At 46.1% G+C, this 14,173-nt stretch overlaps 1 protein-coding gene across 2 annotated transcripts in view; it reads left to right on the forward strand.

The window, feature by feature from the left end:
- Window positions 1–14,173, forward strand: part of NMNAT3 (nicotinamide nucleotide adenylyltransferase 3) — a 94,019-nt gene that overhangs the window by 57,890 nt on the left and 21,956 nt on the right. For both annotated transcript variants that reach the window (XM_005282518.5, XM_005282519.5), the window contains exon 3: window positions 7,761–7,944. In XM_005282518.5, coding sequence (XP_005282575.2) covers window positions 7,761–7,944 — 184 coding nt within the window. The remainder of the gene's footprint in view (window positions 1–7,760; window positions 7,945–14,173) is intronic.

The following is a 14,173-nucleotide window of genomic DNA, read 5'->3' on the forward strand; positions in this document are numbered from 1 at the left end:
CCCTGCACCCGTCCACACGATGAAGCCACTTTTGTCGACTTGAAGGGGTCTTAAAATCGATTTCTGAACTCCTTCCCGACGAGGGGATTAGCGCTGAAATCAATCTTGTTCGGTTGAATTTGGCGTAGTGTGGACGCAATTCGACAGTATTGGCCTCCAGGAGCTATCCCAGAGTGCTCCATTGTGGCCGCTCTGGACAGAACTCTCAACTCAGATGCACTGGCCAAGTAGACAGGAAAAGCCCCGCCAACTTTTGAATTTTATTTCCTGTTTGGCCAGCATGGCAAGCTGATCAGAACAGGTGACCATGCAGAGCTCATCAGCAGAGGTAACCATGGAGTCCCAGAATCGCAAAAGAGCTCCAGGATGGACCGAACAGGAGGTACTGGAGCTGAGACGAATCCATGCTATCAGAACTCCATTCCAAAAGACGAAATGCCAAAATATTTGAAAAAATCTCCAAGGGCATGAAGGACGGAGGCTATAAAAGGGACCCACAGCAGTGCTGCGTGAAATTTAAGAAGCTCAGGCAAGCCTACCAAAAAACCAAAGAGGCAAACCGCTGCTCCGGGTCAGACCCCCAGACATGCCTCTTCTTTGATGAGCTGCATGCAATTTTAGGGGATGCCCCTACAACTACCGCACCCCGTACATGGACTCCTGCAAGGGAGTCTCATGCAACAAGGATGAGGATTTTGGGAACGAGGAAGATGATAGCGCACAGCAGGCAAGTGGAGAAACCGTTCTCCCCGACAGCCAGGAACTGTTTATCACCCAACTCGGGCTCCCAGACCTTGAAGGCGGAGAAGGCTCCTCTGGTGAGTGTACCTTTTGTAAATATAATACATGGTTTAAAAGCAAGCATATTTAATGTTTAATTTGCCCTGAAGACTTGGGATGTATTTGTGGCCAGCGATGTATTTGCGGCCAATAAAGCTTCTGAAATGCAGTAAAGCAACATCCGTTCTTTATCTCTCTGTGTTATCCTCAGGAGAGTGGTATCATTCATGGTCACCTGGTTAAAATAGGGGAATTTTATTAAGGGGACATTCAGAGGTGGCCGTTCCTGCTGGGCTGTGTGCCTGTGGCTGAAAAGAAATCATCCCCACTGTTAGCCACGCGGTGGGGGAAGGAGTGAAGCGATCATCCCAGAGAATTGGGTGTGTGGGGGGGTTTAGTTGGGTTTGTACTGCACGTTAACCCGAAAACCTTAGTCCCTCCTTTTAAATGGCCAACCCATTTTAAATGGTCAACCCAACTCTCCCTTTTTTTCCTCCCACAGCTGCAAATGTTTCAACACTACCACTATCCTCTTTGTCCTAGAGGCTAATGCAGATAAGAAGGCAAAAAAAATGCACTCACAATGAAATGTTCTCTGAGCTCATGCAATCCTCCCGCACTAAAAGAGCCCAGCAGAATGCGTGGAGGCAAACAATGTCAGAGTCCAGGAAAGCACAAAATGAATGCGAGGACAGGAGGGATGTGTGAGATGAGAGGTGGCAGGATCAAGAGGAGAGGTGGCGGGAGCAAGAGGAACGGTGGCGGCAGTGTGATGAGAGGAGGCAGGAGGCAATGCTGAGGCTACTGGAGGATCAAACTGATATGCTCCGGCATATGGTTGAGGTGCAGGAAAGGCAGCAGGAGCACAGACCGCCGCTGCAGCCCGTGTGTAACCAACTGCCCTCCTCCCCAAGTTCCATAGCCTCACCCAGACGCCCAAGACCGCGGTGGGGGGAGGCCCTCCGGGCACCCAACCACTCCACCCCAGAGGACTGCCCAAGCAACAGAAGGCTGGCATTCAATAAATTTTTAAGTGCAGTGTGGCCTTGTCCTTCCCTCCTCCACCACCCCACCCGGTGCTTCCCTCTTCCACCACCCCTCCCGGGCTACCGTGGCAGTTATCCCTTTATTTCTGTGACTAATCAATAAAGAATGCATGAATTTGAAACAATGACTTTGCCTCTGCAAGCTGTGATCAAAGAGGGGAGGGGAGGGAGGTTGGCTTACAGGGAAGTAGAGTGAACCAAGGGGGCGGGTTTTCATCAAGGAGTAACAAACAGAACTTTCACACCGTAGCCTGGCCAGTCACGAAATTGGTTTTCAAAGCTTCTCTGATATGCGGCACTCCCTGCTGTGCTCTTCTAACCGCCTTGGTGTCGGGATGCGTGTAATCAGCGGCCAGGCAATTTTCTTCAACCTCCCATCCCACCATAAACGTCTCCCCCTTACTCTCACAGATATTGTGGAGCACACAGCAAGCAGTAATAACAATGGGAATATTGGTTTCGCTGAGGTCTAACCAAGTCCGTAAACTGCACCCATGCGCTTTTAAACATCCAAATGCACATTCTACCACCGTTCTGCACTTGCTCAGCCTATAGTTGAACAGCTCCTGACTACTGTCCAGGGTGAGTGTGTATGGCTTCATGAGCCATGGCATTAAGGGGTAGGCTGGGTTCCCAAGGATAACTATAGGCAGTTATTTTCTGGTCTGGAAAGTAAGTCCCTTGCTGCAGCTGTTCAGACAGACCAGAGTTCCTGAAGATGCGAGCATCTGGTATCTTTCCCAGCCATCCCATGTTGATGTTGGTGAAACGTCCCTTGTGATCCACCAGTGCTTGCAGCACCATTGAAAAGTACCCCTTGCGGTTTATGTACTGGCTGTCTTGGTGCTCCGGTCCCAAGATAGGGATATGCGTTCCATCTATCACCCCTCCACAGTTGGGGAATCCCATTGCTGCAGAGCCATCCACTATGACCTGCACATTTCCCAGAGTCACTACTCTTGATAGCAGCAGCTCAGTGATTGCGTTGGCTACTTGGATCACAGCAGCCCCCCCCAGGCAGATTTGCCCACTCCAAATTGATTCCCGACTGACTGGCAGCTGTCTGGCGTTGCAAGCTTCCACAGGGCTATCGCCACTCGCTTGTGAGCTGTGAGGGCTCCTTGGCATTCTTGTGCTTCGGGCAGGGGAAAACAAGTCCCAAAGTTCCATGAAAGTGCCCTTACACATGCGAAAGTTTCGCAGCCACTGGGAATCATTCCAGACCTGCAACACTATGTGGTCCCACCAGTCTGTGCTTGTTTCCCGGGCCCAGAATCAGCATTCCAAGGCATGAACCTGCACCATTACCACCATGATGTCCAAATTGCCAGGGCCCGTGCTTTGAGAAAAGTCTGCGTCCATGTCCTCATCACCGCGCTGCCGTCGCCTCCTTGCCTGCTTTTGCAAGTTCTGGTGCTGCATACACTGCAGGATAATGCGCGAGGTGTGTACAGTGCTCATAACTGCCGCAGTGATCTGAGCGGGCTCCATGGCATCTGCAGGAGAGCAGAGTGGCAGCGGAAGCGTGACAATGGTTTGCAGCCCTACTGCACCATCAGCTGCCAGAGCAGGAGAGCAGAGTGGCAGCGGAAGCATGACGATGGTTTGCAGCCCTATTGTACCGTCTGCTGCCAGCAGCACCCAGGACACAACAGCGGCAGCTGAGCTGAGCGGGCTGCACGCTTGCCATGGTATGGCATCTGCATGGAAAAAAGGCGCGAAACGATTGTCTGCCGTTGCTCTCACGGAGGGAGGGGTGACTGATGATGTGTACCCAAAACCACCCGCGACAATGTTTTTGATGGGGCAACATCAAAACATTGTGGGAGCTCAACTGAGAATTCCAATGGGTGGCGGAGATTGCGGGAACTGTGGGATAGCTACCCACAGTGCAACGCTCCGAAACTAGATGCTAGCCTCGGTACTGTGGACGCACTCCGCTGACTTAATGCGACTTAATGTGCTTAGTAGGGATACACACAATCGACTGTATAAAATTGCTTCCTACGAAAATAAACTTTTATAAATTCGACCTAATTTTGTAGTGTACACATACACATACCCTAAGCATCTCTGATGGTATCTTCTAGACCAGTGATTCCCAAACTGGGATTCGTGAACCCCTGGGGGTTCGCAAAATGTTCCAGGGGGTTCTCGGGGGAAAAAATCCCTAATGGCGGACAGAGCTGTCCCTAAGGACCCCGAGCAGCACGGGGCCAGCAGCCCGGAGCCCCTGGACTTCCAAGAGCTAAGCAGATCAAAGCAAGCCTATCTACCACATTGAGGAGATTTAAACTTCAAGACTCCTTATAAGAAATGGAAAAGGAGATGGATATTTTTTGCTGTTTTTAAAATGAAATAAGCAGCTAGTGTTGTTTTTAAAATTATTATGAAGAACAAGTTTAAGCTTTGTTGTAATGTGCGTTGTTTGCCTGGACTGCTCAAGACCTGAATGCTTGTGTAGGAGGAACTCTTTGAGTTGACTTCTTAAATACTTTCCTGCTGTTTCACATCTGATACTCCTTGATGAAACATAGGAACCTTGTGGTTGGGTCCTCTGATGGTGTCGCCAGAGTAGATATGGGGACAGAGTAGGCAACGAGGTTTGCTACAGGGATTGGTTCCTGGGTTCGTAAAACTACAATACCCACCTGGGGAAGTGAGGAAACAGATTGACAGAGCAAGAGGGGTACCAGAAATCACCTACTACAGGACAGGCCCAACAAGGACAATAACAGAACACCACTGGCCATCACATACAGCTGCCAGCTAAAACCTCTCCAGTGCATTATCCATGATCTACAACCTATCCTGGAAAATGATTCTTTACTCTCACAGACCTTGGGAGGCAGGCCAGTCCTCGCTTACAGACAACCCCCCAACCTGAAGCAAATACTCACCAGCAACTACACACCACACCACAGAAACACCAACCCAGGAACCAATCCCTGTAGCAAACCTCGTTGCCTACTCTGTCCTCATATCTACTCTGGCGACACCATCAGAGGACCCAACCACATCAGCCACACCATCAAGGGCTCATTCACCTGCACATCCACTAATGTTATATATGCCATCATGTGCCAGCAATGCCCCTCTGCCATGTACATTGGCCAAACCAGACAGTCCCTCCGCAAAAGAATAAATGGACACAAATCAGACATCAGGAATGGTAACATACATAAGCCAGTAAGTGAACACTTCAATCTCCCTGGTCATTCTATTACAGATTTAAAAGTCACTATCATTGAACAAAAAAACTTCAGAAACAGACTTCAAAGAGAAACAGCAGAACTAAAATTCATTTGCAAATTTAACACCCTTAATCTGGGCTTGAATAGGGACTGGGAGTGGCTGGCTCATTACAGAAGCAGCTTTTCCTCTCCTGGAATTGACACCTCCTCATCCGTTATTGGGAGTGGACTACATCCACCCTGATTGAATTGGCCCTGTCAACACTGGTTCTCCACTTGCGAAGTAACTCCCTGCTCTCCATGTGTCAGTATATAATGCCTGCATCTGTAACTTTCACTCTATGCATCCAAAGAAGTGAGGTTTTTACCCACGAAAGTTTATGCCCAAATAAATCTGTTAGTCTTTAAGGTGCCACCAGACTCCTTATTGTTTTTGTAGATACAGACTAATACGGCTACCCCCTGATACTTAATAATAAATAGTGTGTAATAAGCATGTCATAAAAACAAATTGTGTATTTCCAAAATCACTGCTTTTATAATTTATACTCAGGTAAAGGAGAAAATCCCTGGAAGTATTCATTTTTAGGAGGGGGTTTGCGAGACTTGACATTGTCATGAAAGGGATTCACAGGTTGTTAAAGTTTGGGAACTACTGTTCTAGACTGAGCATTGAGTCCCATTGGATAGATAGAAAGATTAACCTAAATAATCAATACGGAAGCCCCTGGATCCCCATAAAATTGGGTCCCTAATCCATGAACTATTGGAACTAATTTACAAAACTTTTCTTAAACATTACATGAATATTTTGTCTCATACCATAGAATTAGAATTTTTAATCCCTATTCCATGATGAGATATCTTTGAGCTATAATGTATCTTAATTACAACTAACTTTAGATAGGTTTTTTCCTCAAAGTATTTTATCAAAAAAATCCGATTTAAATAAAAAAACTAATTTTTTTTAAATCATTGATTTTATCCACCCTGATCAAGATATCTCACAAGTAACTCACCCTTACTTGGATAATGTGACCACACTCCAACTTGAGCTTTTAGTTCTTTTATTAAATATATTTGCTGTGATATATAGATAATAAAAGAACAAATATCTTCTGCCTTATTTTTATAGAAATGTTGGGGGGGGGGGAATGAACTGAAGCCCAGAAATGAAAATTGTTGTATAGTATGTTATAAGCAAAATACCTTATAAAATATAAATACAATATATGAATCCATACCATATTACAACTCCCTCCCTAACTGGGGATCTATTATAGCACTATATTATCCAAGCAGTCGATTTATTTATCAATGTTATTAATAAAAATCTCATAGGTAGCACTGTAAGTTTACACAACATTGAAAATATTTTATGTACCTGTCATATATTGTTTAACACTTTAGATGAATCTTCACCATATGTAAGTGAAAAGATTTTCACTGTCAGATTGAAGTGGATTTAATGACACTTTCCAGCTCCACAGACTGCATTGCCTATATGAGGATGGTTTAAAAGAGAAGGTAATTTAAGCTGGGTTTTTCAAAGCAAAGAGGCATGCAAATCTTGTTGAATTGTAATGGGATTTGTGTGCCTAATTCCCTTAGACTCTCTTGAAAATCTCACCCCAATGTATAAAATGAAATTGCAATCCATTAGATTATAATGTCGTGTTCAAGTATCAGAAATGAATTTTGAGGCTCTCAGGATAGCCCTCTTTGTAGAATAATAGAGATTGGCTGCAGCAGGGTGATTTGATTTTTTTTTCTTTATTCAGTAATGTCAGTTATAAAGAGATCTGTTTTTATTTTATTTTTTCCCCATATGCCATAGAGTACCCATGTTAGATTCATAAAGATTTTAGCGCGATCATTTGTATTTATTGAAACATCTCTATTCTGCACTCTGTTCTTATCCATTCTAGCTACATGAAGCTCATGTTGGTGCTGCCTTTCTCTGCTGTTTCTATTTGGATAAATGCTATAGCTTTTGTGGGAAGATTTTATCTACTTTTATTTCCTGACTTGAATCGGAGGCTGCAGAATCTGACTATGAGAGCTTATAGCATTAATTATTTCATTACATTACAGTAGTTGGAAAATACAGGCATATTTTCACATTTAATTAACATGATCAACCAGATGGAAAGCAAGCTTCATGGCAGATAAACTCGGCAAGGATGTTTTTCCAGTGTTTTAAGTCTTGTTTTAAAACACCTTCATCACCCATCCCTGTGCTATACAAAAAATAGAATTTTTGAATCTACTGATTTGCTTGGTTTGTGCTATTAAACATACAGCAGAAAACTGCTCCGGTTTTACATAGTGTAATTCTTGCTTTAGCCTGATGAGGAAGCACAATGATCTTGTTAAATGGTACGCATGAGATGCTTGGAAACAAACTCTGGTCAATTAAAACATTCATCATCTAGGCTGTCTGAAAGCTGCAATGGTACAGTTACTTGAACTAAAAATTCATTAACCTTCTCTTCAGTGAGCTTGATCATCTGCATTATAAATGACAAACATTTCTATTTGCAGGAAGTTATATACTCATCCAGCTTTCCTTTTAATATTGTCTAATGGAGTTAACATTTCGATAATAGAACTTTGAAGAGTGTAATCACAGAAGAACAGGAACCTTACTTTTCAGTGTTTACATAAATTGCAGTTTCCTTTTTATCACCATTTTAAAAAAATGATCTAAAATGCTGATTTTCTTTCTTGTCTTCCCAAGGAAGATACCGGGTGATTGAAGGTATCATTTCTCCGGTCAATGATAGCTATGGAAAGAAAGGCTTGGTTTCAGCAAGGCACCGGATAGCTATGGCTCAGCTTGCGCTGGAGACATCAGACTGGATTAGAGTGGATCCATGGGAGAGTGAACAGGAGAAGTGGACGGAAACTGTAAAGGTGCTAAGGTAATTGTGTTTATTTTTGTTCACGGAGTTGCCAGAGGCCACAACAGATCGCAAGGAGCAGCATTTGTCATGTCTGCATTTTAACAGGGCTACAATACAATGGAAAGGGCAAAGACCTCTGTATGTTCACTAGGACAAAGTACTAGTTGGGTAGGCCTTTTAGACCATTCAGCTAAGCTGAAACAAAGGGAAGTGATTCATCCTTGCCCAGAGAGATGAAAAGCCTCTTAAGGATTGTTCATGTGTCGTCTGCTTTGTGATAAGGATGCTAGGTCTGTGAGCAACGAACACTCATGAACTAAACTTTTTTCTCTGAGCAGGATTCTTACTCTGGAGTCTAGTGTTCCCTAGTGCAAGGCAGGTGGAGCTCCCCAAGCTTTCAGGCTTTAGTCTATAAGAGCAGTAGTATGGGGTTGTGGCGCAAGTCCCCTACACACACCCTTACACTAGTGGTCACACACCATCCAGGACATTAGCTGCCACCATGGGAATCTTTCAGTGAATTCCTTCTTGATTAGAGTCATTGAAGGAGCTCCATGCCTAAGTCCATGCCTCTTCATGTGTTGCTCCAGTTCTTCAATACAATCAGCACTGATCCTGCTTTGGGGTCCTTTTCTGCTGTGTCCCTCCCATGCCTTCCAGTCAGGTCCAATTTTTTTTGCTGTTAAATTTGTTTTCTATGCCAAGACCCCAGTGGCCTCTGGGGCTGAACTTGGAGCAATCTAAAGTTCTCAGAATGGCTCTTTGTTTCGTTTAAGACAAATTCACTGGACACTGCCACCACTGATAGGAACATGTTACAGTGATATGCCAGTTGCATTTCACACTGCTATGATGTGGCTGGCCTGAACTCAATAATGATGTCAAGGCTTATTTGATCCAAGGTAGGATGGTTTCCTCTGCCTCAGGGCTGTTTCCATCTTACACAAAGCAGTTATGTAGTTCTCACTTCATAAGCTTGCAAAACACTGTTGCTTGGAGTCAGTCTGTGGGGAAGAATCCTACTCTGGTTGTTCAGTACTGCAGGGTGTAGGGGAGCCCAAACTCTCCCACCTGCTAGAATTTTGTTAGCATGCCTCTTGAAAGCTGTCAAAAGGTGACGGGGTTTGGTGTGTATCTTACCTCTCTTTTATATTCTTCTCATTTCTTGGCCTCAGCCTTGTTCTTGCTTCCTGTTGCAGTTATTTATGGTTTCACATTTGATCTTTCTTCAATCTCTGAGACGGAGAATTCTTCCCAGGTGCTATAATAAAAGAAGATTACTGTGTAATTTTGCTTCTGTAAAGATATCTTTTTGGCAGGATTTCTTCAGGGTGGCCGTGGGAGATATCATTTTCTACTTAACCATGAACTGACTGGAAAGTTCCAGGAGAAGCTGGGGGTACGGGGAAGTGTGTGGTGTGAGACCACCAGTAGTAAAAATGACATGTGCCTCAGTGTACTACTGCTGACATTGGGGATTTAGAACTTGAGAGTCTGGGGAGTGTCCCCTGTCTCACATTAGGGAGCACAAGAGCCAGCTGTGAGATTCTGACCAGAATAATGCTTTCAGAGAAGCCAAACTACTAGATAAGTAATTCTTCCATGTTGGCCTTGATGACAGTTCTAAAGTCTGCCTGGCATGCTGGAAATTCAGATCTCTGGATTCTAGTAGAGTTGGGGGTGGGGGAGAAACAAGAAAGAAGCCAACAGTTAATCTAGAAATGTATTTTGAGAGGACTTTTACTGGATTTTTAAGCGATTGATTTTGGTGCATACAACTGATTAAGGAACAAGTTTTCAGCCATGGTCTCTGAATTTTCATGGGCAAAATATCTGTATGCAAGCATCTCGTATGTATATGTTCACAGGTTAAAAATTGAGTGAGTTGTCTGAAAATTAAAGTACCTGTACGTGTTTAATCTACATGTTTCTGTGATGACATACCTACACAAGTTTAAGAATATTTATAATTTTCATTATTTAAAGATCTTATCCACCTAGGAGGATAGAGATTAAGACTATGAAAGCACTAAAACCTTTTGATGGTGGTCCTGATCTTCACTTTAAAAAAGGAATGCTATCAGTGTTCTAGGCCCAACATCTACTACTATTATTTACATACAGTGCCTATAAATGACACACACGCTTACCTATGATATCACTGTTCTCACATGCAGAGTGTGTCCCCTAAAGGTGAAACCAATATCTGCCCTCCAAAACCAGAGCTTGAATGGTCTGATAACCAGATTATTGATTCTGAATGACCTACACATTCTGCCTCTAGTCTTAAATTTTCAAAACCATAATTTTGGGTGCCTCATTTTTTAGATGTCTGACTTGAGACCCATTAAAGGGGACTGGTTTTCAATTGAGTGCTCAGGACTCAAATTGGGCACCCCAAAATTGAGGCACACTGTAAGCGTGCAGACTCATCCCTGCGGTGCCTCCTGATGGTCGTATCAAGAATTAGCTCTCCAGCCTCCAGAGCACCCTCTGCAGGCTGGTGATCCGCCACAGCTGGCCCTCCCGGATGACCCTTTCTCTGGGTGCTGCCCCCAGACAGTAACCCTACAGTCTCAGTGGGTCTCCCCTCCCCAGGGAGACCCCTCCCACTACCCCCCCACCTCACCTCAGTCTGGGCTACTGCCAGTCCTTACCTAGCCCCCACTCATTGGGGCAGACTGCAGTATAAAAGCCACTCATCACAGGCAAGGGGGGGGTTGACCTGCTGCCTTCTTCTACTATCCAGTACCTCTATGGGCCTGGAACTAGGCTGGAGCTCCCCTGCTCCTCTGGCTCTTCCCCAGCCCTGCTTCACTCCCAGGTACCTTCTTACTCTCCTGCAACCAGGCCAGTCTCCCTCCACAGCTAGAGGAGAGACTCTGCTCTGCTTCTGGTTGCCCTGGCCTTCCTATGAGGCCCAGCTGCCCTGACTGGGATGTGGCCCAGGTGTAGCTCCTTCCCCAATCAGCTTGGGCTTTTTTTTTTTTCCCTAGCCCCTAGCCTTCTCCCAGGGCTGGCTTCTACCCTGTCAGGGCTGGAGCGGGTAACCACCCTGCTACACACACCAAATCACTAGTCACTCTAGAAAATTGTCCTTAATTTCTCCAGGTAAGTTTAAGAAATTAAGTAATATTAAACATGCATTGTTCTTAAGTCACATGGTCTAAATAGGTTAGGAACTATGTGGCTGTGAGAAATAGAGGAAAAAACTCTCCTTGCTAAGGCCCTTCTGGATGGATTAGTACAGAGAAGTGAAACAGGAGGCTAATATAACTTACAAACCAATCTACTTTCTTGAACTTCTACTAAATTAGTTGAGATAGTTTTGTCCTCAGTACCATTTTGGCTGCATGTTTCAGTTCAAACCAGTGCTTTGAAGGATCTCTTACTGAGGCCTGGTCTACACTAGCAGGTTATGTTGAATTTAGCAGCGCTAAATCGAATTAACTCTGCACCCGTCCACACAACAAAGCTATTTAGTTCGACATAGAGGTCTCCTAAATTCGACTTCTGTACTCCTCCCCAACGAGGGGAGTAGCGCTAAATTCGACATGGCCATGTCGAATTAGGGTAGGTGTGGATGGAAATCGACGCTAATAGCTCCGGGAGCTATCCCACAGTGCACCACTCTGTTGACGCTCTGGACAGCAGTCCGAGCTCGGATGCTCTGACCAGACACACAGGAAAAGCCCCGGGAAAATTTGAATTCCTTTTCCTGTCTGGGCAGTTTGAATCTCATTTCCTGTTTGGACATTGTGGCGAGCTCAGCAGCACTGGCAACGATGCAGAGCTCTCCAGCAGAGATGGCCATGCAATCTCAGAATAGAAAGAGGGCCCCGGCATGGACTGATCGGGAAGTCTTGGATCTGATCGCTGTGTGGGGCGATGAGTCCGTGCTTTCCGAGCTGCGATCGAAAAGACGGAATGCAAAGATCTACGAGAAGATCTCCAAAGCCATGACAGAGAGAGGATACAGCCGGGATGCAACGCAGTGCCGCGTGAAAATCAAGAAGCTGAGACAAGGCTACCAGAAGACCAAAGAGGCAAACGGACGCTCCGGATCCCAGCCGCAGACATGCCGTTTCTACGAGGCACTGCATTCCATCCTAGGTGCGGCCGCCACCACTACCCCACCACTGACCGTGGACTCTGAGGATGGGATATTGTCCACGCCCGCTTCCTCTGAGATGGTAGTGGACGGGGAAGAAGAGGAAGGAGATGAGGAGGAAGAGGCAGTCGACAGCACTTACAACACTGATTTCCCAGACAGCCAGGATCTCTTCATCACCCGCACAGAGATCCCGTACCAACCGTCCCCAGGCATTAACCCGGACCCAGAATCAGGGGAAGGATCAGCCGGTAAGTGGTTTAAACATGTAAACATTTATTTTGAAAAGAATATTAATATTAACTGTGGCTTTTTCATGATTAGATTGTCCTAGGCACTTAAAGTTCTAGTATTTGGCAGTGCAACTGCTGCAAAAAAATCTAACAATGTCCGGTATATCTTGATTGGTTTGCCCTAGGCGCTGTACTGTTTAGCCCTTGCCAGTGCAGCTACAGTAAAATTCGGTCAATATGTCCGAGGATAGAGCAGAAATCCTCATGGGACATCTCCATGAAGCTCTCCTGGAGGTAATTGGAAAGCCTTTGCATGAGGTTCCTTGGGAGAGCGGCCTTGTTGTGTCCTCCGTAGTATGAAACGTTTCCGCGCCAGGCTACCATCAAGTACTCCGGTATCATTGCCTTGCACAGCATGGCGGCATACGGCCCTGGTCTTTGGAGGCTTTCCCGAAGCATGCGTTCTTTGTCGCTGTCTGAAATACGCATCAGAGTGATGTCGCTCATGGTGACCTGCTTTGAATTAGGGGAATGTTAGTATTGGGACTGCTTCCCTGTTCCTTTACAGAACTGTAACTGCCGGTTTACAGCCATGCGGTGGAGGCGGGAGAGGGGCAGCATAGAGGGATCTTTCCCGGGGACAGCCGCGAGGGGGTGGGACAGGGGCAGAGTTCATGCTTGCCGGTTTGCTGGCAGCAGGAACTGGCCAACGCTAGGAGCATTGCTTTGAACGTGAAAGTAGGGCAGTGCTATTATTAAAGTTTTAAGCTGCCACAAGTCTACGGCTTACCATGTCAGCCCGCTACCCAAATTCCGCTGTGCTGTTCCGATTCTGTGATCTGCACTGCAAGACCCCAGGGACTGAATGCGAAGGCCGAAAATTCGACCTTGTCCTGAGTGCGCATGTGATAGGTGCTGTGAATGGTCTTTTTCACAGAGAAAGACTATTTTCTTTGTTCACCCAAAAATTTATCTTTCTGAGGAATTCACTCCCTTTTTCCCATCCCACAGCTGTGGCTGTCTCCCGACCTACCTTGTCATCAGACTCCCAGAGGCTGTCGCAGATTAGGCGTAGACGGAAAAGGACACGGGACGACATGTTCTCAGAACTTATGGGCTGCTCCCAAGCCGAGTCAACACTGCAGAGTCAGTGGAGGGAGAACTTGTCCCAAATGCACCGATCACACATGGAACAGGAGGAGAGGTGGTGGCAGGAAGACCAGCAGGCGACTCAAACACTGCTTGGACTAATGAGGGAGCAAACGGACACGCTCCGGCGCCTTGTGGATGTTCTGCAGGACCGGAGGCAGGAGGACAGAGCCCCGCTGCAGTCTATCTGTAACCACCGTCCCCCGCCACATAGTCCCATACCCCCCTCACCGAAAGTACCAAGAAGGAGGGGCTGCAGAGCCCATGAAAACTGTCACTCTACCCCTGCAGACTGCTCAAGTGGCAGAAGGCTGTCATTCCCCAAAATTTGATAAGTCCTTTCCTTCCCGCATCACCCAAGCCCCCATCCCAGTTTCATTGTCCATTTGCTAATAAAAAATACGTTTCTGTTAATTGCTGTTTCCATCATGTTTTTTTAGAGGACAGTCTGTTTTAAGGGGGGGAAAGGTGGTTGGTACAGACACGGGGGCAGGTTCAGCAGCAGGTCACACACACAGCGCAGTCACTAGGCACCCTGGTCAGTCTGGGAGGTGGTTTTCATTGTCTGGGGGGGGGGGGGGCGGTTACAGATCTTATGCAGCGGTCCTTATCCTGGATCACAGAGCCACGCAGCAGGGAATCTGTAACCGTCCTCCCCCTGCCACAAAGTCACATAGCCCCCACACACAGAGTCCCGAACAGGAGGGGTGGCAGGCTCCGTTCAAACAATCAGTCCGCCAGTGCGGACCACTGT

This window comes from Chrysemys picta, chromosome 9 (assembly GCF_011386835.1).
Source record: "Chrysemys picta bellii isolate R12L10 chromosome 9, ASM1138683v2, whole genome shotgun sequence".
NCBI lineage: Eukaryota > Metazoa > Chordata > Testudines > Emydidae > Chrysemys > Chrysemys picta.